Raw genomic sequence first — 23084 nt, 5'->3', positions numbered from 1 at the left:
TGTGTGTGTGTGTGTGTGTGTGTGGTGTGTGTGTGTGTGTGTGTGGTGTGTGTGTGTGTGTGTGTGTGTGTGTGTGTGTGTGTGTGTGTGTGTGGTGTGTGTGTGTGTGTGTGTGTGTGTGTGTGTGTGTGTGTGTGTGTGTGTGTGTGTGTGTGTGTGTGTGTGTGTGTGTGTGTGTGTGTGTTAAGATCCTGATGGATTCAGATGCAGTGATGGAGGACAGACAGATCGGGGTCACGATGCTGCCAAACTCCACCGGCTTCAGTTACGACTAAATGTTTCTGTTTAAAGTACCTCCAGGTGGCTGTGCACTTATGTATTTGTTTTTAAAGACAAACAATGTGTGAGTGTAGGAAAAGTTTTGGATTAGGGATTATTAATTTGGGTTAGGGTTTAGGATTGGGGCTCTGATTAGGACTAGGTTTAAATTTTAATATTAGGAGTTATGACTGAGGTTAGGATTAGGTTTGGGATTAGGGATTATGTTTGACTTGGGTTAGGGTTTAGGATTGGGGTTTGGATTGGATTTAGGTGTTCAGATTATGAGTTATGATTGAGGTTAGGATAAGGATTTAATAATTTGGGATTACGACTGGGATTAGGAATGATGTTGGGTTAAGGTTTAGGATTGGGTTTAGGTGTTAAGATTAGGGGTTAGGATGAGGAGTTATTAATTTGGGATTAGGAGTGGGGGTTGGGGGAAATTATTGGGTTTGGGGTATAGTTTAGGATTAGGTTTAGGTGTTAAAATTAGGGATTATGTTTGAGGTTGGGTTTAGGAGTTAGTAATTTGGGATTAGAGTTGGGGATTAGGGGTGATGTTGGGTTAGGATTAGGACTTGGGTTTAAGTGTCAGGATTTCGGGTTACGTTTGATGTTAGGATCAGGAGTTAGTAATTTGGGATTAGGATTGGGGATTAGGGATGATATCGGGTTAGGGTTTAGGTTTTAGGATTAGGGGTTATGCTTGAGGTTAGGATTAGGAGTTAATATTTTGGTATTAGGGTTAAATGTGGGTTTTGGATTGGGTTTTTGAGTTATGGTTAGGGATAAAGCCAGCTAGTTTGTGTTTATAGTGCGCGGGAGTTGGGGTTAGGTTTGAGGAATTGGATTTAGATGCTAGGATTAAGATTTAGGGTTAAAGGGGGTTATGGTTCAATTATGTTGTTTCTTTTTCATGTTACTTTCTTTCCTACAATCAGGGTTAATTTTTTTTTTTAAAGATTGTTGTTTTGTTAATGTAATATTTCACATACCTGTCTGCCACCTGCTGGAAATGTGTGTGTGTTTCAGGGAATAGTCTTATCACATGCGTGATAGAAATTAGGAGCATGTTACGATGAAATTATTTTTCCGTTTCATATCCAAAGATGATGTCTGCTGCATTTAATTGCTCCGTGATTACACCAGATTTAATTGTGAGGTTTGACTCGGTTTGTTTTTACACCTCGGCTCATTCAAGTTTGATTAAATTCTGAAGTGTCGAGTTCTGGAAGTCTATGACAGAAATTTGAGCAATCAGACAAGTGGGCTAACGAAAAACATTGACTCATCAGCGTTATGTCAGAGTGTTGTTTCTAGAAATAAGGAGGGGGGGGGGTAGTGTGACGCACAGCCACTTAACAAGATTGGGCAGGGTATAACCACATGTATGTGTTGGTGTGTACCGCTGATAAGCTCTGTGATTCTCATGGATACACAAAAAGACCCCAATCACGGCGGATCAAAACACAGCTGCTGCCTCAGAGCGGCGGCACATCATTGTGCTACCGCTGATTGCTACTCGCGCACTTCTAATTTTGTATTTGGATACGGACACAAACAGCTGGAGACACGACAAGCTCAGTTATTTGGATGTAATTTATGCAAAAGTATAAAGCAGAATTGAAGCCAATCAAACCCGTCAAGCCTCGTGTTTGTCTTTGACAAACGCATGGTTAATAAATATTGATTACATAATGCAGCGTGGTACGTGGCTGTATATTTGATTTGCAGATTTTATCAGGTTAGAACACATTTTCCAAGCATAATTTTAGTTTTCTCTTTGTAGTATAATGTACATGAGGCCTAAACAGCGGAGAAGGCGGGAGATTCTGAACGGTGGATAAAACATCAGATTGGATTTTAAACCTCGGTCACATGGCACAAAGGAAGGACAACGAAGCCCAAACGAAACAAGAAATCCCGACTTTCGGAGGCATCGTTTAACCTTTATTCAACTTTGTTCCTGCATCTGGCACATTGTCAAAATTTTTAAAGTGTTGAAAAATTTTAACAAATACAGCCGACAATCTCAATTCGTCTGTATTTCATTCGTTCTTAGTTTTCGTAAAGTTAGTTTTTCGTTTGACTTCAGTCCAGATTTGTTCAACCTCCCACGTCCGACGTATTGAACAAAGTTTAAGCAACAGTATCTGAACAAATCAATAACTAAAGCTTCAAAACGACGAAAAAGCAACGGTTTCATACTGAAACAATAGCGTTAAGAATGGTTTATCAACTATTTTAACTATTTATGGATTCTTCAACAGTTTGTGTCTGGCCTGTGTGTATGCCTTCATCTGACATGAACAGTTCCACATGCCTGATGCCAAGGACTCGCCATATTGTACTCGTCAGGACAAGTACCATCACAGATAAAGTGTACAACAAGGTGCTGCGAGAACTCAGAATGTGGAGACAAACAAAATCTTGTTCCTGCAAGTACTGCGGACACGAGGACAAGGCCTGATTTTATACCTGCTATTTGATTTCAACATTGAAAAGCTCTTTTTAATCTATATTTTAGCTTATGAAAAGTCACTTCTAACAGGACTTTGACCTTGAAAATTTTTTCAAAGGTAAAATTTTGTGGAATTGGAAATTAGTGTTGGCGGAGGTTTGCTCTCTATGAGTGTGGTATTCTAGTACTGTGTGACTGTGACCGTTCATAATACCCCCCCTTCTCTCTCGTGCTCTCTGTCTCCATTCATCCCTCCATCCTCTCTCCTCTTCCTCACCATGCTGACTTGGGCCATCTGTCGCTCTAGCTTGGATCGCGGCACGTCCTCGAAGTAGTTGTCATTGCTGCGCTGCCTGCGCCGGGCGTCCGCCTGCATGATGAGGTGCTGAACGTCCAGCGATCCGCCCGGAACCCCCGCAGTGTATGCCGCCTGGCCCACCGACGGACTGAGCTGGGGAGGAGTGTGGTTCCCGCCGGGCTCCTGGGAAACAAAAGGAAGAGATTGGATAGATTTTCCGGTGTGTGCGATTCCTTTTTCTGCTCTGGTTTTGCTCAGGGTCAATCCAGTGTGGGCATGTCGATTTAGTACAAGATTTACACCAGATGTTCCTCCTGCTGTAGATCGAGATGAGGGGAAATAGGTGGGCTTTGAAACCTGGTCCTTCCTACTTCCAGGGAACAGCTCTGTCACCGTGGTGCCTTTGAAACGTATACTTTGGGTCTACCATATTTGGAAGAACGGTAGTTTCATCAGATGTTGAAGAAGTGATTTTACAGTCTACACAAAAACCTGCATTTAAAGACCTGCTGGTATATCTGATAGGTTTTCTTGACAACATTGGCATTTCTAATATTTTTATTGGTTGACGTACATAGATTTTGGCCAATCAGCGTAGCTGATGCAAGCATGGACAATGACAACCGCCCTTAGACGACAATGGATGCAATATAACTCTGCTAACAAAAAAAAATCTGCCTTTTCCAATATCAATCAGCAGTATTGCAGAAGGACATCACCAGTTTTGGATAAACAGACATACACAGCTCTGCAAGGAGTTCACAAGGCTAAATTAAAGCTGACAGTCTGAGTCTAATCAGATACACTTGAACACAAGAATACCATTTTCAGATATTTGTAGCAAAATCAGGATATTTTACCCCGTTTTGTTGAGGGTTCAGCCACAGACTGCTCCTTCCCAAGTGCAGGACCACCAGACTGAAAAACACCTTTGTCCCTCAGGCCATCAGACTGTACAACTCCTCACTCAGGGGGAGGAGGAGTAACAGGAAGACAGGGGACAGGAAGGAGAGGAGCAGTGGTAGCCAGTAAACCAGTATTGATCAGTATGTCTGATATTTGCAAACTGTTTTTTTTTTTTACTTTAACTTTTGATACTCTGTATGCTTCTTACCCTGTGTGCTGCTATACAATGCTGCTGGAATGTCATTTTTCCCTGAGGAAGTCTTCCAAAGGGATCAATAAATTTCTATCTAATCTAATCTAAGATTAAACAAATGTTCATTCAGCTGTGGTTTCTACTGTGGAAGTTGCTAAGGTACAGAAAATATTAATATTTAAAATAAAAACACAATAATATTTGGGACACTAGAGTGGAAGTCTGTAACTTGAACAAAAGTGTATATAAATCCAGCCTATATTGTGTAGGACTGAACTATATTCTGCAAAGCTGGTGAAAGTGACAAAATAAATAAAGTGAACTCTCAAAATCCCTACACTCAAACATTACGCAACTCTTTTTTTTTTTTCTTATCCTAACATGATAATTGTTTTAACTCCACTTACCCACAATTTTTGATGAAAATTGATTGATTCATAAACTTCCTTCTACTCGAGGTGAAATCACCCACGAGTAAAAATCACTGATAGATTTTCCAATATGAAGAGGATGTTCATTAAGATGGTTTCTCCGGCTGAATGGACAAAAAAATTCCCAAAAGCTTGAAAATGTCTCTGATTTAATGCTCTAACGGTCTTATATGCTAGAAAGATCATTATGCACTTTTAGCTGACTGCAGATGACAAGTCTCTTAATAGAAAAGATGTTTTCGGATGATTTTTTTTTGCAGTAGTTTCTTCTTCTTCGGCCTGCATGATGTGAAGTGTTAAAATTGTGTCTTATTCTGAGTGGTGTTGCGTCCTTGCAGCTGCCTACCGCCGGTGACATTACTGATTTGACCCACGCTTTTGTGCTGCAAGTGCGAGAAAATTCAAAGTCACCACGTCACTGAACGCATCATCAGGCCTTATAGCTTACTTTTTTCTCAGGGATATTTACAAGCAGATGTGGTTGGATTATTATTTCACTTAATTTCACCATTTTCACAGACAAATTAAAAACTTTACATCCACACAGGGGAATTTATCACGTTTCCGATGGAAAAATAAAACTAAATATTCAATTCCACGCTGAAATGTTTCATAGAAAGAGTAGAATTAACCCAAAGATGAGTAAATCTTGCAGGATTTGGCTCAATGGTCAAACAGGCAGGAAGGCAACTGTACGAGGGCTGTCCGTAAAGTATAGGTCCTTTTTATTTTTTTCAAAAACTATATGGATTTCATTCATATGTTTTTACGTCAGACATGCTTGAACCCTCGTGCGCATGCGTGAGTTTTTCCACGCCTGTCGGTGACGTCATTCGCCTGTGAGCACTCCTTGTGGGAGGAGTCGTCCAGCCCCTCGTCGGAATTCCTTTGTCTGAGAAGTTGCTGAGAGACTGGCGCTTTGTTTGATCAAAATTTTTTCTAAACCTGTGAGACACATCGAAGTGGACATGGTTCGAAAAATTAAGCTGGTTTTCAGTGAAAATTTTAACAGCTGATGAGAGATTTTGAGGTGATTCTGTCACTTTAAGGACTTTTCACGGTGCGAGACGTCGCGCAGCGCTCTCAGGCAGCGTCATCAGCCTGTTTCAAGCTTAAAACCTCCACATTTCAGGCTCTATTGATCCAGGACGTCGTGAGAGAACAGAGACGTTTCAGAAGAAGTCGGTTTCAGCATTTTATCCGGATATTCCACTGTTAAAGGAGATTTTTTTAATGAAAGACGTGCGGACGGGTCCGCGCGTCGGGACGCAGCCGACGCGGCGCGGCGGCACAGGAAAAACACCTCCGTGTTGATAACCATTTGTTAAAATCCAGTTGGCTTTTGATGGGTTTCAGTGGAGTGAGTATATGAGAAATTGTTTATCAGCTGGAGATGTTCCAACTTGTCCTTAAGGCTTCCAGCAGAGGTGTTTTTCCTGTGATGGAGCGTCGCGGCGGCTGCGAGCCGACGCTGCAATCCGCCCGCACGTCTTTCATTAAAAGAAATCTCCTTTAACAGTGGAATATCCGGATAAAATGCTGAAACCGACTTCTTCTGAAACTTCTCTGTTCTCTCACGATGTCCTGGATCAACAGAGCCTGAAATGTGGAGGTTTTAAGCTTGAAACAGGCTGATGACGCTGCCTGAGAGCGCTGCACGACGTCTCGCACCGTGGGAAGTCCTTAAAGCGACAGAATCACCTCAAAATCTCTCATTAGCTGTTAAAATTTTCACTGAAAACCAGCTTAATTTTTCGAACCACGTCCACTTCGATGTGTCTCACAGGTTTAGAAAAAATTTTGATCAAACAAAGCACCAGTCTCTCAGCAACTTCTCAGACAAAGGAATTCCGACGAGGGGCTGGACGACTCCTCCCACAAGGAGTGCTCACAGGCGAATGACGTCACCGACAGGCGTGGAAAAACTCACGCATGCGCATGAGGGTTCAAGCATGTCTGACCTAAAAACATATGAATGAAATCCATGTAGTTTTTGAAAAAAATAAAAAGGACCTATACTTTACGGACAGACCTCGTATTTTGTGTCTTCCTGTGGAATTATTTGGGTGGTAACAGCAGAAACGGAGATCCCGTGTTTCTCCACATGAAGCTTCTCTGCCTTCAAAATAAAAGTCTCATTGGAATCATACTATTAATGATGTAGATGATACATGCTCACTGAGACTTCCTCACCCTTAGGGAGATGGCCCGCGGAGGTTTATGTGGAGTGTCGTCGTGTAGCCGGTCCCCCAATGATGCCAAAATGCGTTTTCTGTGTCCAATGAGGCTGATCTTCAATACCTGAGTGAACAGAAAATAAAGACAAGAACAACAGAGTGTATAAGATCATCAAATTCTGGTTGGATTCCTCTGCAACAGCGATTCGCAAAAGTATTAAAATGGTCTCCAGTGGCTCACTGGCCATATCTGGCCCCCGGGCCCCCAATTTGACACAGCTGCACTAAAAAGGGCGTGTGTTCTTCTTAACTGTAGACATAAAATGAAACAAAGCTTTAAACACTGACTGACTTTTGCAGCATTTAAAACCCTTTTAAAAGGATTTCAAACAAAAATAATGACCAGCTTTGTATTATTCACAGCAATAAAAACTGCATAAAGGAACAACATCATCAGCAGCAACCTTAAAAGGAAGATAGATTTAAAAAAAAAAAAAAACAGCAGAGAGCAGTGCTGAGCACAGAGGAAGGACTAATGAGAGCGTAACGATGTAAAGACCCCCATACGCAGGCATCATGTCGTTATTATCATTATTACATAACTGATACAGTTTGGACGGCTGTTCAGGCTGCTTGCTTTGCTGCAACACAAGCAAGATAAGAAAACAAACACAAAACCACAACAACAACAAAAAGACACAAGACTCAAGAGGCTGAGTAACTTCATCGATGCTGCCTCGGTTAGACTAAATGTACCAGGTTATTGTGTTGTCGTAAAATATCCGGATCAACATCCTAAAGACCCCCACATGTATAAACGTAAGAACAAACTTTAGCTGGAGAGGGTTTTGTTATTTAGGTTAGTCAGGCGTCATCGTTATGAGGCTGTTTTAAACAGATGCACACATGCAACACACACACACTGCTCACAAGATAAAATAGTTCAAGCTGCAGCGGTGTTTTAATAAAGTACAGTGTGTGTGTGTGTGTGTGTCTTCAGGGTAAAAAGGTGGCAATTAGACTCAATGTGAGGTTGTGCTGTGAGTCTAATGATTCTCCCAGCAGCTTCACTTTGAGTTGGAGGCACACACACACACACACACACACACACACACACACACACACACACACACACACACACACACACACACACACACACACACACACACACACACACACACACACACACACACAATGCATGATCTTCCTCACAAACTGCTGCCCTACATCTGGCAGCAGGAATGGAAAAAATTCAAACAGCAACACAGAACAGCAGCTCAGGGTGCACGTACGTGTGCAGGAACACAAACACACTGAGGTGGAACATCCACACAACATGTCAATCAAAGCTACAAATCCTCCTCAGTTGTTTCCACTGAATGTTAGACAAAAATCAAGAAGAAAAATTTTTTTTTTTTTTTTTTTTTTTTTTTTTTTTAAACAGGTTAATTTCTGTAAGGAAGCAATGTGTCTTGCTTGTTAAAATTAGAAGAATCAGAGTAAAAGTAGTGGAAAGAACTGTCATTTTTTGGCTGCCCTCTGTCTCCTCCAGTCACGTTTCTTCTCTCATCTTCTCCTCACTTTTGTCTCATCCTCCTTTCAGGCCGTCACAATCTCTCTACTTCGCTGTCTGTCCCTTATGGACACACTGTGCCTCTCTCCTTTTAGCTCAGTCTTTGATATAAAGATGACATTTTGCCTGTGGAACATCCCATAGAGATGTCTGCCACCTGCTGGAGGGTTAGTGGACGCTGGATAGATGATGAAAAATCAGGAGCAAGTGCAGTTGTCAGTGAAAGCACGTTTTTCACAGAAACATTACAGAAATAAATTGCTGTTTTCTAATTCTCCATATTCTCTAACAGCACGGCACACAACCACACATCCCGCAGGAAGGACGTTTGACGAATTTAGCCTGTAAAAAGTAAAAATAAAAAAATGAGGGATGTGGTTGAGTGACGTAATGCAGCAAATGGGATGAGTGACAGATTGTTTCCATTTTGTTTGTTTGTTGGACACATTCTAACACTCAACACGATTACGAGTCCACAAAATCCTGCAGAAAAGATTTTACATGAATGAAGCTGAAACATGCGGTTCTTTCCAGACTGGTGGAAACGAGGCTGTCGGCATACGCTGGCTAAATCTTCAAGGTGTGACAGCTGCATTAACGTATTCTGGCGTATTCCGCACATTTTTCATATTATCGGCATACACTGGCTAAAGCGACTTAGAAACGGTCAACATTTTTCATTTTTACTCAATGCATAACAAAATTAATAATCAATATAATTGCAAATGTTTTTTTTTCTCTCAAATGAAAAACTACTTAAACAGGTTGTTATATTTTGTCAGTTTATTTTCATTCAACAGGAGGTGAACGTTCACCCGCTTTCCTCAGAGTGACTCCATCCAGGTCCTGCTTCGGCACAAACATTTATAACTTTACAGCAAAAACACTGTGATGAGCCTTATATTCGATCAGTAATAGTTATGAGCTGATGCAACTGAACCTCGAAGATTCAAATCAGGAAAATCTGAATAGAACTGCAAAATCAGTGCGGTCCAAACCCGTCTGTGTCACTTATTAGTTTCTTTAATGAAACGCAGTATGTGCGCACATGCATGCACATATTAATGGCTTCCCAGTGTGTGTAACTGTGTATCTGTGCCACACTTTGTCTTACGCAACACCGTCAGCATCTACTTGAGTTACAGTAGAAGCCTCAACCTCAGCCTGAAGTTCAACTGTCACCATGGCAACACAGAGTAGCAGCAGTCACCCACACACTCTCATCCCTCCCCACCATCCACACACGCACACACAAACAGCTGTTCAGCAGCCTGCAGGGAAACAGATTATATTGTTATCCCTGAATGGATGAGAATCTGAATGCAGCGCGACCATTATTGTTAAAAGCATGCTCTCTCTGACGCTTGACTGCAGCAGGGCCCTATTTGCATTTAAATTATATTTGCAGCAGCCATACACGCTGACAGGGAAGTGCAAACAGTCTCCCGCACCTTCCATTCACAGCTCCACTCTCTTCAAATCAACTCAGAGGAATGCAAGCGATATCACCTCCATGAAGCGGCGCACGCACGTGCGGTGTCAGCAGCAGACATTTTTTGACGTTGCTCCGCTGGAGCATGTATTGTCTCGTAAATGTTACATGCACAAACCCAGAGGAGCAAAACATCTTTTATATACGACGGAGAAAGTGCTGATATCAAACTCATATTTTAAAAGGCGTTAACAGAAACATGTTTACAGCAGGTCAACTCCAGAAAAATCTATGTTGCTAATAATATTTGGGCTGCTGCAAACATCAAATCAATGCTTGAGTCATCCATGTGTCTTCTGGCAAATTGTAGTTGAAATGGTTTGTTGTCTTTTTAAGATAATCTTGCTCAGTTCCACTCCCCCGTGAAGATGTAAAACTAGTAATGCAACAGACTAAAGTTGCGCTGTTTTGTTTCTTCAGCTTACAGGAACAAGTGGCCTCACTGACAATCAACTTGTGTGGTCTCAGTGGCGAGGTTGTGAGATGTTTTTTTTTTTTTTTAAGTTTCTTTATATTTATTGAGGTAAACATGCACAGGTGTAGCACTATACTGATCCTCTCTGTGCTACTGCACACTTCTAATCACATTTTGCCTATTCAGTGGCAACATGAAGAGGTTTACTTTGAGGTCTTTGGCTTGTCCCATAGGCTGACAGTGTATAGCGGTTTAGCCTGTGACAGCATTTGCATTTTAACTCAACACCAGACCAGTTATCACAGTTTTTTCTCCAGAGTGAGAATTACAATCCAAAAACATATAAGGGTGATTCTTAGACTACGGGCACTTATTATGTCCTTTGATCATATTGTATGAAAAACAGAAAAAAAGGGGAAATTTCACACTTTTATAGTTATCTTTACAATGAAAGTGTGTTGAGAAATTTGTTCTAGAAGTGTATGATGACTTTTTCACCTTTTTTCAGCATCATTATATGCAAATATTGCTGTTTTGTGCTTGTCTCACACCCAGACTTTTGATCTTCAATGATAAAAATGAATGGTAAAGAAACATTTTTTCTAATGTTTTAAAATATCTCTGAATAAAATATCAGTAAAATAATCAAAACATAATTGGGGTATTCAATGTCATACAACTGTTGTGATTTTTTTTTTAAAACAAAATGTAGTTGTCCCACACTATTGCCGTAATTTCCACCACAACACTGTAATATCCCTTTAAACAGTTTGTATGAAAGATTGTTTGGGTAGTTTCTATGGAGATAAACAGTGACAACAGAGCACATGTATATAGCGCCAAATCACAACAAACAGTTGCCCCAAGGCGCTTTATATTGTAAGGCAATGGTGTGGTGGAAATTACATTTACAAGGCCAATAGTGCCCGTAGTTAAAGAATCACCCATAAAATAGGCCTCATGTTGAAAAATCCCAGACTTCCATTTAAATAGAGACAGATTAATGGCAAACGTGATGATTTCTTCATATATCTACTGTCATTTACATGTCAATATATCTCTTTCTCCATCACTTTGTCTGTCGCTCTCTCTCTGCCCAATTTAGATTTTATTTCCTCAGTATAAAGTGATGTGGTTCACCCTTTGCCCCTTTGAATGTCACCGTCTCTCTAGATTTATGTGTTTTTTAATGCATGTGCTGATCAATGTTTTAATCATGCTAACAGTCCCATTAGCCCAGACTGAAAAGTCTTGATTAACGGATTAGCCGCTACCCATGCAGTTAACTGCACCGTGCATCCTCTCAGCCATCGCCCATGCAATTCCTGAAGGAAAACCTTGGATCCAACGCAGAGCTGTTCTTTCTAAAATGCTCCATCAGCCTTGCAACATGCAAAAGTGGAAAACTTTCCAACGGGAGTCAAGTTAATTTAACTGTCAAATACAACATTTTATCAACAAGTCTAGCGCCAGTATTTTCAGCGTAATTGCCTTTTTGATTCCTTAAACGGATGCAAATGGTGAGTGGCGCACAGGAGTAAATATGGGGTCAGTGGGAATTGTCACCAAGTGCCAATTCCAACAATGACCTCCGTCATGCAGGACTTTGGAGACAAAAGCCTTTTCTCTGAGGCCACGCTGGTCGCTTCACTGGAGCGTAAAACCCAGCGAGTGACCCAACAGTCCAGTCAGTGTCTGTGCTCAAACTGGCACGTAGTGTTAATGATGGTGAAGGGAGGCGGTGATAACTCTTTCATCAACTCTTTCATCCCTGTTTAGTCTGACTCAGACAGTCCTTTTCATATTCCCTTTCCAAACTCCCCTTTTCTCTGTATTTCTATATTCCCACTCCCTCGACCTCACATAACCTCTCAACATCTACTCTTGCACAATGCCTCTGCTATCATACCTACTTTGTCCTTATTTTCTCGGCCGTCCCTTTTCTACCCGGCGGCGGAAGCTAGAAGAGCACAGTGAGAAGTGAACCAGTGAGAAAATGAAGAGATATGCCAGAGATCTGGCCTAATAAGAAGACGCGAGGGCCGACAGTTCCAGGTAAACTTTAAAATGCTAAAAGTTTTTCTTTCTAGCTTCCGCAACTGCGTATCATTTTTAGTTTTATCCTTTCTTACCCGGACTGCATGAGTCTCGCTCGTGAAGGCTCGAGTCAAGAGGAATAATCACTTTCTCCCTGCGGGCGTTAAAGGCGTAAACCTCCGTGATATTCAAAGACCTCTGCGTCCTGTAAACATTACCTCTACCCCAACCGTTTGGACAATCCCGCAATGACTCCCGCAGGTCAAAGAATCACTGGCATAAGGTTGTCCAAAAAAAGAAAAAACTTCTGGCGTCAGAATGACATTACAAGCCAGCTGAATGGTGATATTGATCAGAAAACAGCCGGCGGCAGCATCAGTGCCCTCCCAGGAGATGAGTAGTGTGACTACTACGGTCATGCTGGGTGATTTATACCCGACATGGTAATGTGAGTCGATGTTCAAAGCTGCTCTGTTAAAAGAGATGAGAGGTGAGGAGGAGGCTTCTGATTTCAACCAGTAAGGTTTGTTTTAGAAAAGAATTAAGGTAATGTGGGCAGGAACAAGCAGCCTTAGTGGCCATCAGGACCCTGCGAATAGCAACAAAGCTTCACAAGCAGCTTCATAGGTCTGTCTGTCTTTATTTTATGATTATTTTACATGTAAAGAGATGCCAATTTAATCCAAAACAAGAGGTTGACTGGTCATCATCTAGATCGACAAGTATCTACATATCTAGATACAAGGGGGAACCATACAATTCAGAGAAGATACTTTATTCATGGAATGATTCAATATGCTATGATATAATAAAATTCTTTGTGTAAAGAAGACATTTATTTTCCATAAGACTGAATAAGCCAGAAGTAGCACCGCCTACCATATCAGGCATTTTGATTTCATTGTTACCTTGCAAATTTAACATTCCTCAGGGGGGTCTTCCAGGCACATCCAACTGGGAGGAGGTTCCGGGGAAGACCCAGGACATGCTAGAGAAATTATACTTCCCAGCTGGCTTGGAAACGGGATCAGACAGGAAGAGGTGACAACCATAGCTCAGTTGATAGAGCGAGCTGTCTTATGACGAAAAGGTTGGCGTTTCGAACCCTGCTCCCAACCAGTCAAAGATCTGCATATTGCCATTGTGTCCTTGGGCAAGACACTTAACCCTCTCTGGTCAGAGGGGCCATATGAGCAGAATGGCAGCCACGCTTCCGTCAGTTTGCCCCAGGACAGCTGAAGCTAGTAGCTTACCACCAATGTGAGTGAATGAATAATGCAACTTGTAAAATTGCTCTATAAATCCAAGTCATTAGTTAGAGGACTTGGCTGAGGATAGGGAAGTGTGGGATTAACTGCTTGGTCTACTTCCACTGTGACCCATACCTGGATAAGTGGTATAAAATGAAGAATGAATGAAATATTCCCAAAACTGGTCTCGTGAGAGTCTCATGACTTTAGGAGAGTTTGAAGATACGGACGTAGCAGCGTAACAAGCTTAAGTCAACCCATTTCTAGCATTAAAATCGAGCCATCATCCAGTTCATTGTACATTTTAGATCAATTCAGGGGTGCGTGCATCAATATAGGCAAATCTATACCATTTGTATTGGTTAATTGTTACACTCCTAATCTGAACCTATGATCTACGAGACTCTGCAAAGCTTCCAATGTGTTTGGAAAAGTTAAGAAATAGGAACCGTACCATCAAGACCAAGGTAAGAGTATATGAATTTTGTACGAATAATGTATTTTGAGCATACTTCTGTATGGCTCTGCGTGCTGGACAGCATATCGCCATCAAGAACAGTGACTCAGTGCTTTTTACACAAGATCTTTAAGAACTATACTTGGTGTCACTTGGAAACACAAGATTACCAACGACGACCTTTTGTCGCATGACAGATTCCAGCCCTCTAGCAGGTATCCTGAAACGCACTAGGCTCAAGTGGGCTCAAATCTCACCTACCTCAGTGTGTTCTCCACAGTGTTCTCAAAGATGGATCAAGGGCAACTGGTCGACCTCACGTTAGGTATAAGGATGTTCTGAAATGAGATCTAAGAAACTACCAAATAGACCCTGCTACCTGGACATCTGTATGCATTCATCGTGATGTTTGCAGTATTAGGGTGGACAACCTGGAGAGACTCAAAAGACGGCAGAATCCCGTGTCAGCTATAGATGATGATGGTGATTGATGATGAACTCTGTTTCTTCTCTGGCATAGTCGATAAGGAAGGAAATTTTTGCAGATCCACTCACTCACTGACTCCATTAGTCCTTCGTTTGTCCTTATAATTGCAGGGAATAAGACAAGCACCATGTGTGAATGCAGACTGGATGGTTTTCCAGTCTTGAATACTTCATCTCTCCTGCTTCCATCCCTCAGTTAATGAGCACGTCGTTCAGAGGTGGAGCCTTTAAGCCAGAATGATTAGTATTGATTTGCCTGGACTCTTAATAGATTACACACACACACACACACACACACACACACACACACACACACACACACACACACACACACACACACACACACACACACACACACACACACACACACACACACACACACACACACACACGATAACCCTTAGAGAGCAAACATTCATAAACTCATATTAATCATCATATTAATGTCCAGACTTGAGCTCAGTTTAGAACCACAGCCCCTTCTGGTCGTGCCACGGGGGGGTACGCGGAAGGAAAACCACACACCGCTGGTTGCCTAGAAACCATGGAGTGGAGGGGAGTTGCAGCTAAGCATGATGTGTAGACAATGATGTTTGTCGTGTATGCAGAGAGAACAGCCGGCCGGTGACAGCAGGGAGTTCAAAACCCAGGCTGCATGGAGACAGATGTATCTCCATTAATAGAAAGAGAAATATAGCTATGCCCGGGCCGGGTATGTGCACGTGCATGTGTTTCTGTGCATGCCTCTGCAGGTTTACACACACAGAAATTCAAGAACTGAATTCCAGACAAGACGCTGAACAGAGAGGATGAAGTGTGTGATATTTTTCTGGGTTAATAAATACTTCAAAGCCCTAGGATGGAAGTGATTTCTACACTGCAGAGGAGCAGAAGATCTGCTGAGGTCCACGTGCACGACTGTAGAGGAAGAGTTTGTTGGACTCTGGTCTTCTCGCATATGTAACAAAAAAATGCTGACAGAAACAAACCTGAACTTTTAATTAATCTTGTACTTCTACAGTTTGGCAGGATGCCTAAAAGGAAGCTAAAACAGCTCCAGCTTGTGCGGTTCAATATTTTTAAATAAATCCTGAGGCAAACTGCAAATTAACAAATTCGGAGCAGCGTCTTTCTCACACCACATCCAAACATCTTTTCATCGCTGCATTAACTACGAGGATGAAGGTTCTAAGTAAGACCCTTCGGCTGCTGCCTTGTTTTCACTTTGGGTCACCACAGCAAATCTGAAATGGATTTGAATGTTGATTTGGCACGAGTTTTACACTGGATGGCCTTCCTGACACAGCTCCATTTTACATGGGCAGGGGTGGCGTTTGAACCAGGAACCTTCTGCACTGAGGCCAAGCACATGAATTGCTTGGCCCAACATCTTCTAAGGATGCTCCAATATTCATCCAAAATAAATAGACTTGAACTGTCGTGCAATGCACATATCAACCACGAGGGGGCAGTATAACTCACTTTGGAATAAACACAACAAAACAAAAATGGTTTTCCAGAAAAAGAGTTTGTGTGCAGGTATTTAAGAAGTTCATGATGAAGAAAAGAAACAAGAAAGCAGAGTCAGCGCTAATCAGCCCCCTGGTGGAGAAACGTTTAAAGGCTTAAGCACCACACATGGTACAGAAATGGCTGTAAAATGTGTACTTTGCATTAAGGTGCATTGTGAAATTTGAGTATATTTGTAGCCTTGGTCAGTCACCTAATGAACTGCAAAGTCCCCACTACACACTGGGAGCAATTTAGGGATTAAGGACATTGCCCAAAGGCCCTTAGTGATTTTCTGGCCTGACTGGGGTTTGAACAACGGATCCTTTGGTCTCAAGTCCGCTGCTTACCCACTAGATGACCACCTCCCTATTTTCTTGGGAGAGTGTTCAACTTCATAATCCTATTTACACTATGCCCAATCTGAACTACTATGGCACAGAACACAAAGGGGTTGGATTTATACTCTTAATTAATCATGGGTGTGTTTTGGGCTTAACATGAAATCAAACAATTAGGGCAACATCACCGTTGCCTTTAAAAGCTGGAGTATTCAGAAAATGAACAAACATGAAAGGTATTCTCACCAGCAGACAGCAGTCCACCAAGCTCCCTGAGGTGAAGCAGTAACTTGAAGCTCTGCATTGTTACTTTAATGGTTGTTTTCAATTCAGTTTCACTCTGTATACAAGCAGAGTGTGTATGCATCATGAACCTGTGTATGTAAGGCGCAACTGAGCCTAAATTTAGACCATGTGTTGCTGGTCTATGGCGCAGTTTTATTCTGCTTCGACACAAGGCTAACACACCTCAATTTAAGACCAACATAGCCAAAGGTGCACAGAGGAACACAATTCTACCTGGTGTTTACACAACATGGGCGCTGATCGTGAAAACCACAACTGCAACCAGTGGAAATGACCAATGACACTTGTGTTGCGCTATGCGCTGCTTTGCACTGGGTGGAAGACAGGGCATGATTTAACTAGTTTAATTCTATCAATATTATAAAAATTATTGATTTTTTGTTTAGTTTTTCAGATCCCGCTGATATGATGTGAACGGTAATGTCACGTAACAGCCAGTGTCGTATCATAAGAGAGTGTAGTTGTCCACTTACAGCACCTTTCTGATGTACAGAGACAGTTTCTGTCACACAATAAAACACGGAACACACACAGCGGTGGCATAACTGCTAATTAAGTGAAAGGATGACTGTTTCCATGCCATCTCTCTCTTCCAGAGAAAATAATCAACATAAACCAGCCAGCATCAAGTACCAGGAGTAAGTCCAAGTTTAAAATTAGACTGTATGTTGGCAAACAGCATGTTTACCCGTAGATAGTGAACTCATAGCTGTAGTGCCGTAAACATGACATTAAACCTGACAACATTACATGCCACTGAGGACAAATGGCTCAGATAAAAAAAGATCTGCTGCTTCTAAACATGAGATGTCGATGCTTTAAAAATAAACCGGTTGTGAACCAGAAGTGCAGAATGCGGTGAAGCATTCTGAATGTTTGTCTGCAGACACTGAAGGTATATTGAATTGAAACGCTGTGTGTCGATATCCCATTTGCGTTAAAAGCTTTTGTTTCAGCTAACACGTCAATAACGTGCACGTTGCTGATAGGTGTGTCACCGCCTCGTTCATCACGTTGAGCTTTCTCTGCACTAAGTAACGCCGGTCACCAGAGACAAATCTATCGCTGCGACTCGCCGAGGCAATGAGTCGATGACGGAGACACTGTATTATGATTGATTGATGAAGGTTTGAGGTAGAGAAGATTTAGCAGGAGTTCTGTCTCAATCCCAGTGCGGTTTGTCTGAGCAAGCAAGCAAACCTCATTCATTCATTCATTCAGTGAACCAGTTGAGTTTAGAATAGGCCCATGAGGTGGGTTGGGGAGGCAGGGGTCTACTCCAGTAGTCATTGGGCGAGAGCTTGGGTAAAGCCTGGACAAACCGCCAGTCTACCGCAGGGCCAAGCAAGCAAACTTTAATAATATAATACAACTCGTGCTCATGTTCAGTGGAGCTGAATGTTTTGCTCGCTGAATTTACAGATTTAATTCAATTTATTTTCATTTATTTAGCACCAAATCACAACAAAGTTGCCTCAAGGCACTTCACACAAGTAAGGTCTAACCTTACCAACCCCTAGAGCAAACACACAGGTGACAGTGGTAAGGAAAAACTCCCTCTGATGATTTGAGGAAGAAACCTCAAGCAGACCAGACTCAAAGGGGTGACCCTCTGCTTGGGCCATGCTACCAACACAATTGACAAAACAAATATACAGGAGATTTTGGGAGTTCAAAATCAATCAGATCAATCAGATCAATGTTTTTGTTACTACCAGTCGCTTTAAATAAAACTTCTATCCAAACCTGAATGAAGGAGTCTGACTGTTGCAGTGATTCATACAGATATGAGGTTTGAGAAACATCAGATGAGTGTAAATAGTCGGAGGCGTGCACTCTTGCGATCGCCTTGGTCTCTCTCTATGTATTAATGTTAGAAAGCCCCTCTACGATATCAGTTATCAGCCATCAGTGCATCTCTTGCATAATGACGCAAAATCCAACTCTGAGAACCTTTCGGACACCTCAGCGTCTTACATGTTGCACGTATTTTGCACAAATATCTTCGCTTACCTCAAACTGCTGCATGTGATTAAATATGCATCATTATGCAGCACGGTGTTAATCCAACGCACTCTGCTGTCCTCGTCCCAGATTTTACTTCTATCACGCATGCAGATGAAGGCAAACCAGGGCAGCAATTTGATGGATTGAACTTCAGCAGTAAAGCTCTTTAAAATATAAACTGCACTGCATAATTTAAAACTGAATACGAAATGAGCCTCAGTGTGGATCTTTTTTGTTTATGCTGAAATTTGACTTGAGGACTTTTTGCCAAACTTCTTAAACCCACACGCCATGTACAGCACCAACTACAATGAATTATTCTTCTTCATGTGGATGTCAGCAGCAGCTCTGTGACTTATTGTGTAACTAAGAAAGGTGATGTCACTGACAGAGACGTTACTCGCCGTGTATCACAGCACATTAGAGCTGAAAGCAAATAATGAGACTATTCTCACAGTACAGGCTGCCAGCTTTAATTTGAGGGTAATTACTTTCAAATCCAGTGAAAGTTAAAGAAATGTTAGCTTTTGTTTGTTTGTTTGTTGTCTTCCTTTCTTTGGCCGCTGAGCTGTTATATTACTGCATCTATTTCACTGACAAGTCAGCGGACAGAAAGCGTCGTCGATTTTAACCGCCACCATCAAATATTAGACGTGACTTCACTAATCGCAGTTTCATAGTCAAGAAACAAAAAAAACGTAACATACAGGCTACATTCTTCCGACGTACCTTCAGGGAAAGTCGCATCTAGATTTCTGTGCCATGAAGCTGTGACTGGTGAAGCATCGGGTCAAAGTTGGACTATGTAGTGCTTCTCCAATCAAAGTTACTTAAGTGTGACCGTTTCACAGTTGTGATGCGGTTTTTCGGGATGGTGGTTGCTTGTACTGAACTCCAAGGGAAATGAATGTAAGGACTGAAATCAACTGTAGACCTTTTATCCTTAAACTGACCAATGAGCTAACGAGGGAATAAGAAACACTCGATAAACGGGGTAATTCCTGTAATTCCTTCAGCATTCACCCAACTTGGATGCAACTAACGTCAAATGAAAAGGCAACTGTCACACTACTAGAGGACATTCATTATTATGCCCCCCCCCAGTGCAAACACAGGTTTGATGGGGGTCCGTTCACTCATCCATAACTTGTAATCATAACTCCTCCTAATCTGGTTGTTGTGTTTCAACGAGACTTCCCAAAATGGAAGAACATTGTATGAAGATGTGCACGAAGGAAAATAATTACAGTCCAACATCTTGTAAGGGGAAAATAACTAAACATTTGTGTTTAACTGATGCACCATACGACATCGACTTTGTGAGTGCAACTCCTCCTAAAGCAATAGATGGGTTTCAATCAATTTTCAAACAGTGAAGATATGCATGAAGAAAAAATATTATGGTCCAAGATCTTCAAGGACAGATAACAAGCCAGTTAAATATATTATATATATATATGTGTGTGTGTATACTTATATGACCAGACCTATTTGGCTCTTCAAGATTTACCACCACTGCTAAAAAATTCATCAACTATAATTTTCTTGCAGTTTTCTACTTTGATTTCAACTTTCGTATGGCTTCACAGACAAATGAGGAAAAACCCGTGTTATCAAACTGCAAATGCCCCCCCACCCACCAAAAAAAAAATACTAAAACACTGCTTTTAATCTGGTAGAATCTGGAGCTGAATTCTTCTTTTATTAAACCAAAATGATGTTTCTGTGCTTTCATATTTGCTAGATGAACAGAAATGATTATCACTAACTGCACACATCTGCACGTGCACAGTTGCACAGCGTGTAAACTGGCCGACTCAGCAGTGTTGATGGAGCGGCGTGGAAGCATTTCATATGTTGTAATCACCTCGGAGCGCTCAACGCCCCGCTGAGCAAAAGGAAAAAAAAAAAAAGAAAGATGCACGTGTGAAGATGTAAATGATCTTTTGATTTTGGAGTTTCTCCTCATCACTCGTGCCCAGTCCCCTCTTCCCAGAGACTCTTACCTCTCCTCCAGACGCCACTTATTCCAAATTAAAAGCTGGATGGCCCTCAGTCTCTTCACCGCTCCTCCTGTGTCTTCTTTTCACCTCCTCTCTCCCTCTTTGGCTCTTGATGTGCACTTTGCTGTGTCCAAGAATATTTTCTCACCCGTTTACGTCTCTCCTCTCGCTTCTTCTCGTCTCCTCACCACCGGCTTCGTCTCTCTCTCTCCCTCTCAGTCTCTTTCTCACTCTGCAGAATTTTAGAGCTCACCAACTCCTCCTCTTTCTTCAGCTTTGCGGCAACCAGACCAATCTACATGTCTCTGCCTGATCTCTCTCTCTCTCTCTCCAGTTTACATTCCCCCCTCCTTCTCTCCATCTCGTCACTATGGAGATGCTGGGCCCATACCGAGACAAGCTCATGCTCGCTCACAAAGAGTGTCTGTGTGTGTGTGTATTTTTGTGTTTGCTTGCAACACAAGTTGAAACAGTAGATAATAATTTAGTTTTTTTAAATAATGCCATCATTTTGATGTTCACAGGTCAGATTTCCTTGTGGGAAATTACTAGTTTAATTGTTTTCTTTTACTGAAATCTGCAGGGCATCACATTTTTTTTTCCCAGTTTAGCTGCAGAAACAGACAAGTTCGGGCTGTTCGTAGAAAATGGCTCAAAGCAGAAATATTTCCATTTATCTGAGCTTACTCACACGTTTGCAATGTTCTCTTTGGGCTTGGAGCACATTGTGCAATTTTAGATAATATGGATAATCTGAGTTTTGGACACAGAAGGCTGTCCTTTTGTGAGACTATATATATATATATATATATATATAGTCTCACAAAATAGTTGGATTTCATTCCACATAAATGAAATCCAACCTGTGAAGCTTGACATCATTCTGACTATTTGTGAGAACATAATCCAACCCCCCTCCCCCCCGTGTAAATAAATATTTATTCAGTATTTTCACTCTGTTTCTTTTGTTTTTCCATTTTTCTGTTCATCATTTAAAATTGTGTTTAAGACAAGCAGTGATGGAGTTGGTGGCCACCACTCCACTAGTTTTTGAAATGGATACATTGGTGCAGCCTAAACCTATTAGTGATTGAGGTGATGGTCTAGTGGTTAAGTGTTGGGCTTCAGACCAGAGGACCCTTGGTTCAAATCCCAAAATCACTAAGGGCCCTTGGGCAAGGTCCTTAATCTCCTAGTTGCTCCTGATGTATAGTGGGCACCCTGCATGGCAGCAGCCTGACATCGGGGTGAATGTGAGGCATTTGATGTGTAAAGCACTTTGAGAGTCTGATGCAGATGGAAAAGCGCTATATAAATGCAGTCCATTTACTACTGATCGATTATTAAATTAATTGACAACTATTTTCTGACACATATTCAAGACGGCGCTAGGATTATATGAATGATCGGCTCTGATGAACATTTTGACAAAAGAGATAAGACAGGAGTCTCAGTGGACTATGAGGTTTGCAGATGACATTGTGATCTCTAGTGAGAGTAGAGAGCAGGTTGAGACTAGTTTGGAGACATGGAGATATGCTCTGGAGAGAAGGGGAATGAACATCCGTAGGAGCAACTATCCATAGCAATGGAGTGTGTGGTAGGGAGGTGAAGAAGTGAGCGCAGACAGGGTGGAGTGGGTGAAAAGGTGGCAGGAGTGAGGATTAGGACTGATGGATTGAACATAACAGAGAGGCAGCGCAGGTAGGACAGTTTGGAGACAAAGCCAGAGAGGCGAGACTGGAAAGGTTTAGAGATCTACAGATGAGGGACTCAGGGTACATAGGGAGAAGGATGCTAATGACGGAGCCACCAGGCAGGAAGAGATGAGGGAGGCCAAAGAGGAGGTTTAAGGGCATGCAGGTGGTTGGTGCTACAGGTGGAGGTCTACTTTAGCGACGGGAGCAGCTATAAGTAGGTCAAGAAGACATTTCAAAAACCTGACAACTAACTGGACAAAGCAGACAGATGTTGTGAATTTGTGAAATAACTGTCCAAAATGCCAGATCTGTGTCTTCCGCAATATGCAAATCAAAATGCATTTTAATGACTAACCAGGCCGCACGTACAGACAAGTACACAGCCATCCTGAGGTAAATCCACCCACAGGAAAAATAACACCAGCTACTACTCACTGCCTTTTTCCACACATTCTGTGAACGCGCTGTATCCTGACACATTGGAGTACACGTCAACACACAGAGTGATCACGTGTCCACAGACAACCTGCAATTGTGCAATACCACATCTTCATGCATGGAGCAACATTTCTCAGACCACTGAAAGACGTGTTGTGGAAAAGCTCATGAATACAGAAACTATCAGCCACAGCGCTGACTTCAACATCTGTGTGTGTGTGTGTGTGTGTGTGTGTGTGTGTGTGTGTGTGTGTGTGTGTGTGTGTGTGTGTGTGTGAAGGGTTGGCAGGGTTGTTACTGTAGTTACTAATTACTTGTCACAAAGCGTAATCTGTAACCTACT

The 23084-nt window shown here is 41.9% G+C and overlaps 1 protein-coding gene across 6 annotated transcripts in view; it reads right to left on the bottom strand.

The window, feature by feature from the left end:
• Nucleotides 1-23084, bottom strand: part of anks1b (ankyrin repeat and sterile alpha motif domain containing 1B) — a 275419-nt gene that overhangs the window by 25573 nt on the left and 226762 nt on the right. For all 6 annotated transcript variants that reach the window (XM_034163413.1, XM_034163407.1, XM_034163410.1 and 3 more), the window contains 2 exons: nucleotides 6744-6851; nucleotides 3000-3203 (listed from right to left, as the gene is read on the bottom strand). In XM_034163413.1, the coding sequence (XP_034019304.1) occupies nucleotides 3000-3203; nucleotides 6744-6851 (312 nt within the window). The remainder of the gene's footprint in view (nucleotides 1-2999; nucleotides 3204-6743; nucleotides 6852-23084) is intronic.

The sequence above is a fragment of the Thalassophryne amazonica genome, chromosome 22, assembly GCF_902500255.1.
Source record: "Thalassophryne amazonica chromosome 22, fThaAma1.1, whole genome shotgun sequence".
Classification (NCBI taxonomy): Eukaryota; Metazoa; Chordata; class Actinopteri; order Batrachoidiformes; family Batrachoididae; genus Thalassophryne; species Thalassophryne amazonica.
This window is presented reverse-complemented; position numbering and strand designations above follow the sequence as displayed.